The 16,203-nt window shown below is 41.8% G+C and overlaps 1 protein-coding gene across 2 annotated transcripts in view; it reads right to left on the bottom strand.

Moving 5' to 3' along the window:
- Positions 1–533: 533 nt before the first annotated feature.
- tmem244 (transmembrane protein 244) overlaps positions 534–16,203 on the bottom strand; it is a 67,528-nt gene continuing 51,858 nt past the window's right edge. Inside the window, exon 5 of one of the 2 annotated variants that reach the window (XM_048597519.1) lies at positions 534–1,256. In XM_048597519.1, the coding sequence (XP_048453476.1) occupies positions 1,162–1,256 (95 nt within the window). In that variant the 3' untranslated portion in view covers positions 534–1,161. The remainder of the gene's footprint in view (positions 1,257–16,203) is intronic. The other variant, XM_020512411.2, reaches the window with a different exon arrangement.

Consider the following 16,203-nt stretch of genomic DNA (forward strand, 5'->3'; position numbering starts at 1 on the left):
GAAAAATATCTAAATGGGAAGGAAGATCGAGTGGGGAATACACTGGGGAGTCAATCGGCAACAGTTTTTTGGTCATACCTAAATTGAACCTTGTTTCTTAATAATTGCTGAATATACATGTCAATACTGTCCACGTTTTTCTCTTCATCTGATGAGAAATCTACCTGCAGTTCATACCAATTTTTTAAAATAATGTTTCTAATTAATTACGTTACCAAAGTCACTCATGTCACTCATTCAGTTTAACGTGAACTGCTAGGTAGTTAGATCTTGATTCCCTCTAAGAAAACACTTTCACTTACAATTGCTGAACAAAGCAGCCTTAGTATTAATAACTAAAAGAACTGCAGATGCTGTAAATGAGGAACAAAAACAACGTTGCTGGAAAAGCTCAGCAGGTCTGCCAGCATCTGTGAAGGAGAAAACAAGTTAATGTTTCAGGTCCAGTGACCCATCCCCTGTGTGTGTTTGCAGCCTAAGCATTACCTTGCCTGTCATCTTTGCATAAGAAAAGAAAATGCATTGTTAAGAGAGATGATCCTGCATTTTAAAGTACCAAAGGCAGCTGATACAATGTAGAAAGGCATTTCGTACACCAACAGCACACACACAATCACAGAACATTGTTACAAACTGAGAAAAGCTATGTGATCAATCCAGAAAATAAAAACTTTCTTTTTACAGAGTTTGTTGAATAAACTGCCACCTAGTGCAGCAACGCTCCCTCCATGCAATTCACTCATGATTCAGCAAACACACGGGGTATTGTGATAGAATTTCAAACTACTTCCCAACATAGGACTGCCTTGTGGATCAGTTGCTTGGTACAGAAATGGCTCAATAGTAATTTGGATGTAAGCGAGAATTAGTTTATTACTGTAACAGATGACAGGTCCCAGTGCCAGTTTAAACCCAGCTGATAAACTATAAATCCATCTCAACAGCTGTGGATAGAAAATATCTTTTGATGTTTTAATCAGTCTCTCCAACAGAATAGAAAGGGCTGAATGACCTGCCTCATTTAAATTGCCTTTTCTCATTCCTACATTTTTATGTGAGAGCCAAGTACGCCAAATGAGAAATTCCAACCCAGTCCAATCCCACAGGGAAGGCACAGAAACAGTTCAACAGCGCAGCTCTTGTGAGAGGTGTCTTCTCTGTTCAAAAGTCATCCAGAAGTGGATCAATGAGGTTGTCTTGGAATGCAAAATACACAAGAAGGTGTCCACTACAGATCATTATTATCAAAGCACAACCTGAAAGGAAATAAAAGAAAGCTTAGAACACGGATACCAGACATTGAAGCAAATTCAGATTTTGGATCCTGTGGATAGTTATCCTTTTATCTTGACTCAAAATGATCCATACAGATTGTGATTTTCATTGAAGACTTGACTGGACTCCGTTTGGTCTGGGTAGAGAGGAGATTATCTCTACGTGCATGGTATAATAATGATTGGTTCTCCCAACATGGTACTTTGGCAGCTCATTTCAGAAAAATCATATGGTAACATTTCTTCCTTGATTGGATGAACAGATCTAAAGTACCAATCAAATGATCAAACTTCCACAGAGCCATAATAGGTAAAGTTATTGTACAAGCAGGAATAAAATTCTAATTATCTAAAAACTCAGGAAGCCCATGGGTATTTTAAACTGTCATTAATTAAAATAAATTTGATTATATTTTATAGACCACTTTACAACATATCGTCTAATTAGAAGTCTTTGAATTTAATTAGATGAAATATGCTGAAAGTTTAGTGCTTTTTAATTATTTGTTGCAAGCATTTCACTTATGTCATCTCATGGTACATTTCAGAAGGCTCAATCCTGAGAAATTAAATACTCATTGCGCAGAAACAGTTTTGCCTCAGTATATAGTTCTGGGTGGTGTCTGAATGTTGCTCCCAATTCGTGCACCTGAAAGCATTATTCTCATTTTACAAATTGTTTCCCATCCTTTATCATCTCCTTTATTCAAGATGCACATGTTTAACTAGTTAGTTTGTCAATCATCTTTCTGATTTGTGTTTTGTAGTCATGTATTCAGTATTAATGTCAATTTGAAATATAACAAACATAATACGATTGGTACATTTGTAAATGAGTCAGCAGATAAGGATTTTGCAATTCTCTCACTACCTGTGCCCAACAGAATGAACTGTGGCAAACAAGAGTATTGCTGGAGAAACTGAACAGGTTTGGCAGCATCTGCGGGGAGAAAACAGAGTTAACATTTCGAGTCCAGCAATCCTTTTCCAGAGTACTGTTTTATTTTCTCTCCATAGATTCTGTCAGACCTGCTGAGCCTCTCCAGTAATTTCTGTTTTTGTTTATTTCAGGCCTCTAACATCACAGTTGTTTGTTTTATTTTATGGAAAGAACTGCAATTCCTGCTGTTGTGCGTGTTCACATTTATATTAATATCCAACAACAAAATCCATCAACAGACACATCACCATTTTAAATTAATTCATTGTGTCTTTATTTATATTGTTACATTGCAAATCCATAGCTTCCAATTTACAATGCAAACTGTTTATGTAAACCTATTATCATGTCATTTCATACTGCTGCGAGGAACGGCACTGCAACCAATGCTTAAATCTTCTCCAGTGTAAATGTGGGCATGGAAATTTATAGTGGAATAAAAATGACTAAATATGAGATTTGTACTTATGCACCTCAGGCTGCAGTAACAACTTTCATTGTAGTACTGCAGCAAGGACACTGTGCGCTCCAATGACGTGACACAGCCATGGATTGGATGAGGAGGTAATTTGGGGATCTTTGCTTGCAGTCGGTACGCTCGCTCATTTTGAGCCTATCTGGATGCTAACAGCATCCCTAACATACATTGTCTTTCCTTGCCTTTGTGTGGTTTGTCCCCTTATCCAGGGAAACCAAGCTGTCTTGCTGCGCTATTTAGCGCAAACACAAACAAATCAAATACCCATAGTTATCAAGAGGGCTCAGTCAAGTCATTGAGAGATAGGTTTCACTCAGGGGTTCCTGGCACAGTAGGTCAAGGTAGCCCCCGATACCAGTCAAAGCCCTGTTTGGAAGGGTCAAAGTCAGGATCCTTCCAAATAAGGGGAGACAAACTGAATGACAAGTAGCATACCACAATGTCTTGACCCTTTCCGTCCTGTTGTGAGCTGTGTTCCTCACGGAATGAGGGAAGAACAGCTATTATAGGAGATGAAAGGGTATGGCACAATTATTACTGTTAGTACAGACAGGGAGGTCTTCTGAGTGAGTGTGTAGGTAGCACAGAGGGCATGAAGGGTGAGGTTGGGTTTTGGGGTGGGTGCAGGAGTGTGGGGAAGATGCCGCATACACAAGTGCATGAACTGTGGTGGGAGGTGAACACAGTGGTAGATTGGAATGTGTGTGAGATTCAGAGAGAAGAACATAGCAGCTATGCTGACGGAGTGGAGAAGGACATTGACATTGTTCTTTATCATGCTGTGCATTCCTTCAGATGGTTGAAACCATCACAGCTGACTTTAACCCTAAAGCATTAGAGCAGGCTGGCACGATCTGGTGTCGTGGTCTGCACTGCTGGTCCTGAGGGAGAGTGAAATCCCACATCAGCATCACCCCATCCAGCAGCACCACCAGGATCCTTCTGACAAAGTGGAGCACCAATTTCCACCCGTCTGCATTTGGAAAATTTGAACTTGTTCATTTTGGAAGGGAGAACAAAAGAACAGTATTTTTAAATGGAGAAAAGCAGCATAAAGGGATTTAGGGGTTACTTGTGCACAAAATGCTGAAAACCAGCACACAGGAACAGCAGGTAATCAGGAAGGCTAATGAAATGTTAGCCCTTATTTCAAGGGGTTTGGAGTATAAGAGTACGGAAGTCTTACTGCAACCGTACAAAATGCTGGTGAGACCAAATCTGGAGTGCAGTGAGCAGATTTGGTCCCGTTATTTAAGGAAAGATGTTATTTCACTTCAGGCAATTCGGAGAAAGTTTGCATAGATGATCTCCGATACAGAGAGGTTGTCTTATCAGCAAAAGTTAAAAACTTGGAAATCTATTCACTGAAGTTTAGAAGAATGAGTTGGGACCTCATTGAAACATACAGGATTCATAAGGGGCTTGACAGGTAAATGCTGGGAAGATGTTTCCCCTTGTGTGAGAGTCTAGGACCAGAGGGCATAGTCTCAGAATAAAAGAGAGCCAATCTCAGACTGAGATCTGGAAGAATTTATTCTCTGAGAGAGTTGACAGTCTTTGGAATTCCTTCTCAAATAAAACTGTGGTGGGCAGAATCCTTCTGAGTGTTTAAGGCTGACATAGATAGATTCGTGATCAGTAGGGGAATCATGGGTTACAAGGAAAAGGGAGCAAACTGGACATGAGGAATGCTGGATCAGCCATGATCCTATTGAATGGCACCACAGGTTCAAGCAGCCAACAGTCTACTCCTGTTCCTATTTATGATGGTCTTATGCCCTGGGAAAATGTCAGCAGCAATGCAGGGGAACCTCAGACAACAGATCTTATCCTGGTGCACAACAGGCTTCTGAAGTTGGTATGAGTGCAATGATGCTGATGAATTCTGGGATATCCAATGAATGGCAACATTTTCTGGGAACAGCTTGCGGCCAGTTGTATCAAAATTGGACATGAGAGATACCATAAGAACATAATAGACAATTAATGAGGCCAGTTTGGTAAGATACAGCAAGAAAAGTTGCTCACCCTCCAAAAATCTCAGCACAACTTGGACTTGGTCAAAAAACATAAGATCCAGCCCCATTGGCCTGTATTTTGATGCAATGAAAATATCATTCTCTCCATGCTATGTTATTTCCCCATACAGTTAGATAGCAGATAAGGTTGTCAACATGCTTGCCAAGCCAGTGGGTTTGGTTGCAAACATTTCGTCACCCTGCTAGGTAACATCGTCAGTGCGCCTCCAGTGAAGTGTCGGTGTTCTGTCCCACTTGTTATTTACATTCCTCGGTTTGCTGGGGTGGTTGATATTACTTTGGCTTCTGTTTCTCAGTGGTTTGTACACAGGGTCTAATTCAGTGTGTTTGTTGATGGAGTTCCGTTAGAATGCCAGACCTCCAGGAATTCTCTGGCGTGTCTCTGTTTGGCTTGTGCGATTATGGAGGTGTTGACCCAGTTGAATACATGTCCTTCTTTGTCCATGTGTAGTGAGAGAAGTGAGAATTGGTCATGTCTCCTGGTGGTTAGTTGGTGTTTGCGTATCCATATTGTCAGTTTTCTTCCTTTGGCATACGTTTGGCCTATGCAGCGTTCTCATAGCCCTTGCATGGTATTTTGTATATTACACAGGTTTTTGCTGGTTTTGGGTATGGTATCTTTTACGTTCGTCAGTAGCTGTCGTAGGGTGGTTGTCGGTTTGTGGGCTACCCTGATTCCTAGGGGTCTGAGTAGTCTTGTGGTCATCCCTGAAATGTTCTTGATATGAGTCTGGTCATGTTGTGTCTTGCTGTTGCAGTCTGTCTTGGAGGTAACAGTGGATTGTGCTTTTTGGGAACCCATTCCTTTTGAAGACTCCGTATAGGTGCTCCTGTTCTGCTTTGCATAGTTCCCGGTTGCTGCAATGTGTTGTGGCTTGTTTAAATAGTGTCCTGATGCAGCTCTGTTTGTGGACATTGGGGTGGTTGCTAGTGTAATTGAGTATCTGGTCCTTCTATATACGCTAGACTGGATGTCCCTGTCGTTTTTGCGTTCTACCATTATGTCCAGGAAAGGTAGTCAGTTGTTGTTCTCTTCTTTTGTGAATTTTATCCCAGTTAGGATGTTGTTTCTGTGTCGGCGGGTTTCTTCTAGTTTTGTGCATTTGATAATCACGACGGTGTCATCTACATATCAGACCCAAAGTTTGGGTTGTATAGTGGGGAGTGCTGTCCATTCTAACCTATGCATTACTGCTTCTGCAATCAGTCCTGATACTGGGGATCCCATCGGTGTTCCATTGATTTGTTTGTATATGTTCTGCTTCTATATATCTTCAGAAAGTAACCTATAAAAATGACCTTTATACAGATAAAGCATTCACTTGTAGTTGTTCCACAGCATTGACACTGAATCTTAGTACTTCTATCTGACCTATTCTCTGTAATGGCTTGTCGTATGTCTCTTATGAGTGTGTGTAGCTTAAGAACCTAATAGATTCTGTTCATATTGTGTGATAAAGTACATCCTCTCCACTTAGAATTGATTTGTGTTCTTTGAACATCTGCTTTATTCACCATTAAATAGTTTTCTCTAAAGTCAAATCTCCCTTGAACTGTGAAAGATCTGACACTTCAGTAATTTCAAAAATAATTTCACTAACAAATTCTAATCTTTCCATATTTCCCAGTAATTATGCTGATAATGAAATTTTGCATTGATGCCCCTGGATGCTGAACTCTTCTGTCATGAAGCAATTTTCTTTTTTCTAAGGTTAAATTAATTGTCACAAGTTTGTAAAACTTCAACAAAAGTATTTGTTGCTCCTTTTATACTTTATCAATCTACAACATCACTTGTTATAGTTCCAATCAAATACAAAAGTGTACGTATTTGTTCAGCTGCTATTTTATGATCTAGGTTGGAAGAAATTCTGTATCTTAAGAATTGTTTTCTCCAACATGTCTAATTCTGTATTCTATTTAGCCCAAATCAGGCACAAGTTACATTGCTATGATAAGCATTGTTACTCAGTGAAATAACTGCAGAGGCTGGTATCTTATCACCAAGGCAGCCTTTATTTACTTGTGCAGAGTACACAGGTTGTAGCCAGCCAGCTCGGAGTCAGTCCCTGAAGTGATGAGACTCTGAATCCCCTGTTTATATTGGTTGGCCAGTGCTCCTTGATTGGCCCAGGTTAACAACCATAATCAAGAACCCCGTAGTCAACAAGATCCAATCACTACATCCTTTCTGTCTCTAAGTCTCCTCGGTCTTTCTCTTGTAGCTTTTTCTGCAAATGTCTTCGCCCGGGCCCAGTTCCCCTGATTCGGACACTGATATAGGCAGCACGTACCAGACTGTAGCCCATCGCCTGCATTCGGAGGGTTTCTTCCTTTGCTTCCGGTGGCAATGGTATCGAGGCTGCATGCATTTTAGACTCTGAAGTTTCCTTGACACTAGAACCAAACTTTGTAAGTCACAGGACCTGACCTTGCATCCACCTCAGCTTGTACCCATACAGCACCAAACTTTGGTCCTAGAATTATATTGTCTCTCTTGTTTAGAGGAGGTGTGTTAGCTGGCATTGGCATTGCTGCTTCCATTTCATCCTCACTCCCATGTGTTCAAATATTAGGTTTAACCTGGTGCAGAGCCTTGTCCCCGTCAGCAACTCAGCTCAAGATATCCCTATTGTTGAGTGAGGGGTGGTCCTCTAAATGAACAAGAACAGGGACAGTTTGGTATTGAATGATGGTGTAGGCTGCTTCTTTAAGGCTGCCTCCAATGTTTGGGCCTCTCTTTCCACCAGATCATTGAATGATAAATGGTATGGAGCTGTCCTTATGTGCCTAACGCTATTCGACTTCAGGAAATATTCAGATTCCATGCTGGTAAATGATGTCCCATTGTCCGTGACCAATACTTCCAGGAGTCCGTGTACCGCAAATGATGTTTGCACCTCCTCAATTAGCATCCCTGAGTTTGCCGAACAGACCTTATGTACATCCAACCACTTTGAGTGGGCATCCACAATGACCAGGAATATTGAGCCCATGAAAGGAACAGTATAGTTGACATGTAACCAAATCCAGCATTTACCGGCCATTCCCATGAATTTGGGCTGCCATTGGTGGCACTTTTTGTCCGCAAGCAGTCAGAAGGAGTGCTCGTTGCTTTTCATCTGCCCCAATGTCATTAGCTCAGAAATAATATCACATTCTTTCCATGTACAGGGCCCTGTCTATGATGGCAGGATCAAATGAGTCAAGCTTCCCAAATAAAGGCATGATGACAAACGCTTACCCCAACTTCAAGATGACTGTTGCAAGCAAATATTCTTCAGGCACGTATTGCTTTATCTTGTCGCCACAAAAATAACTACACAGAGGCTGGTATCCCATCACTAAGTCAGCCTGTATTTACTTGTGCACTGTACACTGTGGCCAGCCAGCTTGGAGTCAGTCCCCTGAACTGAGGGGATTCTAAATCTCCTGGTTATATTGGTTTGCCAGGGCTTCCTGATTGGCCTGAGTTAATAACGCCAGTCAAGGACCTCATAGTCAACAAGATCCACCTGGTTCTAATCACCACACACAGATTATGAGGGAGATCTAGTTGGTAGGTCTATCTCCCTCAAAATCTACAGTTATTCTTCCAACCAAGTTCATATATCATTTTCGTTATATATTGTAAATTATTTAATGCACTCCACAATATTAACCCTTTCAGAGTATAATACCATGTCCTACAAAAAAAAAGGAGAAGGTGGATGCTAAGGTCTTTTGACTTTCCACTGTACACCTTTGCAGAGAAAATAGAGAAGATAATACTGCAGGGGGCTGGGACTCCCTTTGGAGAAAGTTTGTGAAGACAGTGAGAGAAAATAGCTGTGATAATTAATGGCAGCAGTCAGGCCCTGATGTCTTGGATACAGTGTCACAAAAGGTTCAATATTGTCACAGGAGTGGTCAAAGTTAGTGAATGAGTCTTCAAACGTGATTCCGTATCCCACTGCACTATTAGCCTCCCACACTTCCCAAAGGTCCATGCTTATCAGTCATCAAATACTAACACTTACTGGATCACAACTCATACCTAATGTTGATAGAACCACTTCACCCTCACACATTCAGCTCTACTTCATTTCTCACCTCCATCTCTCAGCCTGAACATAATAACTGCTATTAACTCTAGCCAGCACATTACCCTCATAAACTGTACCGCACTCACTGATACACTTTCCTCTTTTTTACAGAAATAAAGTGCAGTATAACCAGAGGCAGTAGGAGCTAACCAGAGAAAACAGGCACACTGTACTTCTTTACCCTGGTGGGGAAGGCAATAATTACCGTCAGTAACCAAAGCTGTGGCCAGCAGCAAAGCTGAAACAACCAAAACTGATGGCATCTTCATATCGAGTCCTTCTCCTCGCAACCCACTTCTCCCTCATCCCACAATTTCTTTTGATATACAGGCTGCAGGTGAAGCAAGCATGGGCCTCTTGATATGCTGTCTTGACAACACTTCTTTTGGGCCTTTTTCATTTCAAATATCCAAAGTCTGGAAACCAGCAAGAGAGAAAGTGCTAGAGCAGTGGGAGAAAAAGCAGGAAGACAATCATGAAGAGAAAAAAAATCACTATCATTCATCCTCACAATCAGCAGATCAGATTCTGACTCTGTCACTCAGAGGATAATTTACAGATGTAATAGTGGTGAGATAACGGACACAAGTGGCCTAATGTAATGCTGGCACCAGCTTGCTGAAAGGTGAAGTTGTACAAAGGCTTTGCTGCAGAGCACGCAAATGAGCACTTGATGGAACAGACAATAGAAGGTGACTGATGGCCATGTACAATGAAATGTTTGGCACATTTCCAGGTCAACAGAAAACCTGCAATGCAATATCAAGGGGCATGGAGGATTCTGGCACTAACTTACAACAGAGCTATGCCTGAGCTTAGAGCTCATCCTTTGCAGCATGGAACTGACGGCCAATTGTATTAGAACCCTTGTGGATCCGGCCATGATGCAACATGCCTGATGGGGTTACATTATATCTCAGGCCAAAGCCACCCACTGTTTGAGTGCTGCAAATAATGCTCAGACTTGGATGTATCAGATCAGCTTTCTGCCATGCAACTTAGATTTTCGTCTTAGTAGCTGCAGATAGTCTCACTCAAAGGGGCTTGCACAGAATTCTGTCCTGTAAAATATTACTGGAAATGTTGAGGTTTTGCCTTAGTAGAGATGCAGTAGCTCTGTGAAACACAATCCTATCCTCTGTTAGGGTGACAACATTTGTCCTCCTACAATGTCCACTTTGCCTTACTGTTAATTGTCAACCAGTTACCCTGGATTTCTACTTCCATCACTGAGATGGGGCAATACAAAACCAGGTCTTCTAGGGCTTGAGCTGCTTGGTCACCTGCAATGCCACCTGCGGTGCTCACTACTGAATGTCAGCAAGATTTCACCAGCCATGCTGTAGCTATTGGGGGTTAGCGCTGTAAGAGAGCATTTAGATTGAGAAAGGAAGACAGAAAACAGGTACATGGATCACATATCCCAACAAGTGGCATACACAGTTGGATTGCCACTTAATACTTTTTTTGATGCCAGTCCTAAATGCTGCTTTTCTAGCCATCAATCCTGACCCCAGATTCTTCAGAAATGTGGAGTGTGGTTGGAATCAGCACAGTTCCTCTGCACTGCAAGATTCCCAGGGAGTTCAAATCATACCCCCTTTGTAGGAGTCAGCATGCACAATCTCTGATTTAAATTTCCAGAATTACAGCAGACACCTTGACAGTTTCTGGAAAAGGATAACTATGTTTGATAAGTGTGGCATTCAGGTGTCAGGTGGGTAAGGTACCAGGTTCAGACTGGTGGGCCGGGGATGTTGGGGTGGTTGGGCTGCAATACAGAATCATGTTGGGTTGGGGTAGGTTGTCAGGAGTCTAGGCTGTGTAATGGTCAGGGGATGTGTAGTTGGTTGTGTGTATAGTAAGTTGAGGAAACGGGGGGAGGTGGGGGCGGGGTGGTGGGCGGTGTCAGCTAATAGCCGACCAGGAGTGAGACTAGGTTTTAATTGCCTAGCATCTTTTTCTGGGCAACTATTAACTTAATAAAAGCAGAATCCTAAATTCTCCAATGTTAATCTTTCTTTTGAGGTTCCCATTTGTTGAGAAATGTCCAATGGAATCTTCAGTGGTGACTCCCACAGAGTCTGTTTTGCCTGGGATTCTCCGAGGTCCCAACAATCTGTGCTGCTCCAACAACTAACTGGTTATTGTGATATCCAGGCCAAGGTTATTTAGTAGAACTTTGCATGAAATGTGGCAATGGTTTCATCTACCAATTTGATTTGGAATGTTTGTTCTGAGTTGGCATTTATTTTTGTGTCATGATCATACAGACACTGGTGATGCTCCTGGAGCAATGTAAGGTGTGGGACTGTTGGTGACTGGGGAATTGCAGCTTTTTTAACAATTGTCACAGTTGGATGAATGAATAACAAACTACCAATCCAGGAAGGGAAAATGATCGAAATACTCAACAGGTCTGACAGCACCTTGGGAGAGTGAAGCGAATGAACATTTCAGGTGTGTAACCTTTCATCAGACCTGAAATGTTGTGGGGGAAGGATTTTAGGAGGTCTACAAGAATGGGAAATGTGGTGACTATAATCACTTATTAGGCAAAAGCTGAATTTCACTTTCCTGAGTCAGTGGTAGAGGATAGGTGATGTAGAGTAGGCTTGAGAGCATGAAGTGGGAAAGGGACATCAGAAGTTGGGATTTGAGGCATGAAGCAGTGAAGTCAGAATGACCTGGAGTCCTAGGTATGGCTGGGGAGGAGTGATAAGAACAGTCAGTCAAGATAAGAAATTGAGGGGCCTAAAAAGCTGAGTATGCTATCCACGTGGATCAATCTCAGTGTATTAACTGGTAGCCTGTGCAGGAATCTGAGTTCAATGTCTAAAGTTCAATTATCACTGAGAAAAGAGAATACTTTTGAAGTTTTTTGTCTGGGATGGAATCACAAGAGTATCAAATTTCAAAGGGTAATTGCTGCTACATGAGAAAAAGCTGCTGATTGGTTGCCAATGGACTTTAACTGGCTGAAGCATTGCCATGGATCATGCATCAGGGAACGGTTGACCCTCAAACATTTATTTTGTGAAAAAGGCACAATGTGTGGTCATGTTCTTTTCTGTTTGCAAGTAAAAGGCATTGCATATGAGTATATATAGCCTTGACCAAGCGCCAGTGTGCCACATTCCGAGCTTGACTGATAATTTGTCGTTAGTGCAATTCAGGATTGTTTAATAAGCACTGACAATGACCAGTACTGGTCTAATGTTATGCACTATGGCTGGGTTTTCCAATGGCCAGACTGTTGTTATTCTGCTGTGGATGGGAACTGGGCAGTGGGGCCCAGCTGAATCCCCATTGCAGGAGACTCCAAAGAAGTTGCTCAGGAAATCAAAAAGTCTGCAGTTCCTCCACCGTAGAGCCCTCCAAAAGTCTCCATTTATATCAGAGACTTTAGAAAGTTCTGTTGAAATTATACAAATGATTTCTTAGGAAAGGTATTGACTATTAACTACATAGTCTAATGCCTGAGTAATTATTTAACTGATGCCCATACTTATCGCATGCAGGCAACTACACTTCCTTCATTTCACTTACAAGCCCCAGATCCTGACCTGATACTCCTCAGGGGCGCAACAACTCTACCTCACTCTGAACATGACCCAGACCCTTCTCCACCATAGACCTGACCTGACCCTACCACCCCTGCCCTCGCTATATGACCCAAATCAATCATCCTGCTGATGGACCTGACCAAAACTCCTTGCTGCCAGCCGTATCCTGACCACCCACCCTCACCGTCGTCCCAAGCTGCCATGAGATACAACCTGATGCCCCACCCCCAATTCCCGCTGACCAAACCTGACCCATGCCACTGCCAGACCTGACATGGACCCCCACCAATGAACCTGAACACTGCGCCCCCCCAATACTGACACTGACATGCACCGTTTCCTCTCCCCTCCCACAACCAGATCTATTTTACCCATCCACCTAAACATACCCTAAAGACTACATTACTTACATGTTCTCCTTGTGCTGGCACCCTCCCCACATGGCACTCTACCCTCTTCTCTCCTGGCATTCAACCCGACAAGCACCCTGCTTGGTTGGGACACTATTTACACTGAATCCTACCCCTGCTTTCCCAGTTGGCACCCCACTTACCTGACACTCTACCAAACTGACACTTATGTAGTTGGCTCCACAAACTATCTGGCATCTTACTACCTGGCAGCATACTGTCAACCCAGCTGGCACTCTACCGACCAGGCATCCTATCCATGTGACATTCTAATTACCCAGCCTATCCCTATCCCTATCCCTCTGGAATCCTAACGCTTGGCACCAAACCCCTACCCAGCTAGTACCCTAATCATCAATAATCCTGGCAGCCTAGTCCCCTCTCATCCCCCGATCATCTGATACTCTGTCCTCCCAGCACCATAACATTACACTTAGCTTATGTACTTAGTTTGACAGCTGCTGTTAAGTGTCTGCAAAGACCTTAAAATTTCAGAATATGACAGTTGACTGCTGTGAGAAAAGGTTGTGGTTTGCCTCCTTCTGACAGTTCTGTTTTACAAAAGATCTGTCAGGATAGAGTTATGGCTCTACATTTCTGAAGGAGTTCTGGGCCAAATTTCCTCTCAGCAATGCAGAGCTCCCTTCTTTCATAAAAATGAAGGGCTGGAGTGGCAATCTACATTAGTTTGCCACTTCATGGAAAATCTGGCGCTATGTCAATTATTCCCCCGAGAACGATTCAAGACAATGTCCTTTATCTTGCAAAGAAGTGGGCATTCTCCAGAATGGAGAATAGAACAAGACATCAACATAAATATTCAATAAAGAGGGTACCTAAGAATAATATGTTTTCTTCTGTAATAAAGGTAAGGTACCTGTGTCCCCTGTGACCATTTGTACATGCCATAAGGTGTGCCAGTAGATTTAGCTCATTGACTAAGCTAGTCTCAACAAATAATGATGATTGCACACATGAACACGTGAAGCCAATGTAATCTGAACTGTTTACAAGTGAAATTTGAATTTGAAAAAAAACCTGTGCTACTTTTGTGCCTTCAATAACCCTTAATGGCAATCGAGTTTGGCAAAAAAGCTGTGGCCTTGATAAAGAGCCATCCTGTTAGCCCTGGAGAGTGCATCATAGCCCATTTGTGCAAGTTGCATTGTCAGTGACAGCAGTGAAAGCTTCCCTCTGCAATGCAATCACATATGTTGCCTGCACACATGCCCAGTTCTTTAAACTTAAATTGGAACCAGCAAAAATTAAGACATGAAAACAGCACCAGTTCTGCAATTGGGAATCGTGTGCCACATTTACAAATCCACCAATTAACCTTGTATCTTTTCCCACAGATACTGTTCGACCTATTGAGTATTGCCATTCTTTTTGTTTGTTTTTATTTCAGAATTCCAGCATCAAATGACAAAAAAACATTTCCACTCCTTCCTCATTGCATAAGGCAAATATTCCTTGCCGAATCAAAACGAGGAGTTAGATCTGGCTTATTGTTAATTTACCTACTTCTTCCTGTTTACAATATCAAAACTTTTCTTTGAATTCAAATTTCCTTTCTAATTTGTCTCCTTTTATTTTATAATTTACCTTTTTTTGAAAAGTAGGGTTTCCAGTTTTCTTTATCTTTGGGATTCTAGTTCATATTTTTGTATTTATCTTTTTCCCTTTCTTTTTCCTCTCCATTCAGATTAAGAATTATAAAATTTGCAATTGAATTCTAACTGATTCAATCTATGGGCTATCTGGATCACTCTTTCTCAAGATGCAGATGTTTAACCAATACTTCAACAATCACTGCCTTTTTTGAGATCATGGCTGATCATCTACTCAAGGCATTTTCTCTTAAGTCATTAGTCATGCTGTTCTGGAATAGAGAATATCAAGGATTCACCACCCACTGAGTGAAGACATTTCTCTTCATCTCAGTTTTAATTACCTTCTCCTTAATCCTGAGATTGTGTTCCCTCCTTTTATAGTCACCAGGGGAAACATCCTGTCTCTGCTCACCATGTCGTGGTCTGTAAGAATTTTCTAAGTTTCAATGAGATAACCTTCCACTCTTCTAAACTCTGCCGAATTTAAACCCAATTTACTCAAACTCTCGTCATAAGACAATCCCACCATCTGAGGAATTAATTTTGTGAACTTCTGTTGTATTCTCTCTATAACAAGTAGATTGGGAGACCAAAACTGTACGCAATACTCCAGAGGAAGTGTTCCCAAGGCTATGTTCAAATATAGCAAGCTGTCTTTACTTATAGAGTTGTTGAGTCATAGAGTCATACTGCACGGAAACAGGCCCTTCGGTCCAACCAGTCCACGTTGACCATAATTCCAAACTGGACTAGTTCTACCTGCCTGCCCATATCCCTCCAAACATTTCTTATTCGTGTACTTATCCATATGTCTTTTAAATGTCGTAACTGTATCCACATCCATCACTTCCTCTGGAAGTTCATTCCGCACATGAACCACTCTCTGTGTAAAAATGTTGCCCCCATGTCTTTTTAAATCTTTCTCCTTTTGCCTTAAAAATATGTCCCCTATTCTTGAAAACCCCCACTCTAGGTAAAAGACACGTGCCATTCACCTTGTCTATACCCGTCATAATTTTATAAACCTCTGTAAGGTCAGCCCCTCCTACGTTCCATTTAAAAATGTCCCAGCTCCTCCTTATAACTCAAACCCTCCATTCCAGGCAACATTCTGGTAAATCATTTCTGAACCCTCTCCAGCTTAATAGTATCCTTCCTACAACAGGGTGACCAGACACAATGTACTCAATTTCCCTCATTCCAATGCAAACCTTATGAAAATTCTTCTGAAAATCCAAAGACACCACATCGACTGATTATCCTTTGTCTATGCTATAAATAATGTTCTCAAAGAACTTCAACATGTCAAATCACTCTAGGCCACAGGCATTTTAGCAAATTAATGTGTTAACATAAACAATATCCCATGTTACATCTTTTCACAAATTCAGTCAAGGACTGTTGTCATCTCTGGCTGGGCCAGCATTTATCATCCATCCTTAGTTGCCCTTCTCGGTGGTGAGCTTTCTTCTTGAAACACTGCAGTCTGTTTGGTGTAGGTAGATGCATTCTGCCAATAGGGAAGGGGTTTCAGGATTTTGACCTAGCAATGATAAAAGGATGATGATATCTTTCCAAGTCTGGATCATAAGTGACTTGGAGGGGAAACTGAAGGTGGTGGTTTCTGCTGTGCTTCTAAATGACAGTGGATGTGGGATTGCAAGGTGTTGTCTAGGGGTCCTTGGTGAATTTAAGCTTCTTGAGTGTTCTTGGAGTTGCACTCATTGAGGATTGTGGGGAATATTTCATCAAAATACTGACTTGTGCCTTATAGATGAGTTCAGGGCACTCAGATTCT

The sequence above is a fragment of the Rhincodon typus genome, chromosome 5, assembly GCF_021869965.1.
Source record: "Rhincodon typus isolate 14 chromosome 5, sRhiTyp1.1, whole genome shotgun sequence".
Classification (NCBI taxonomy): Eukaryota; Metazoa; Chordata; class Chondrichthyes; order Orectolobiformes; family Rhincodontidae; genus Rhincodon; species Rhincodon typus.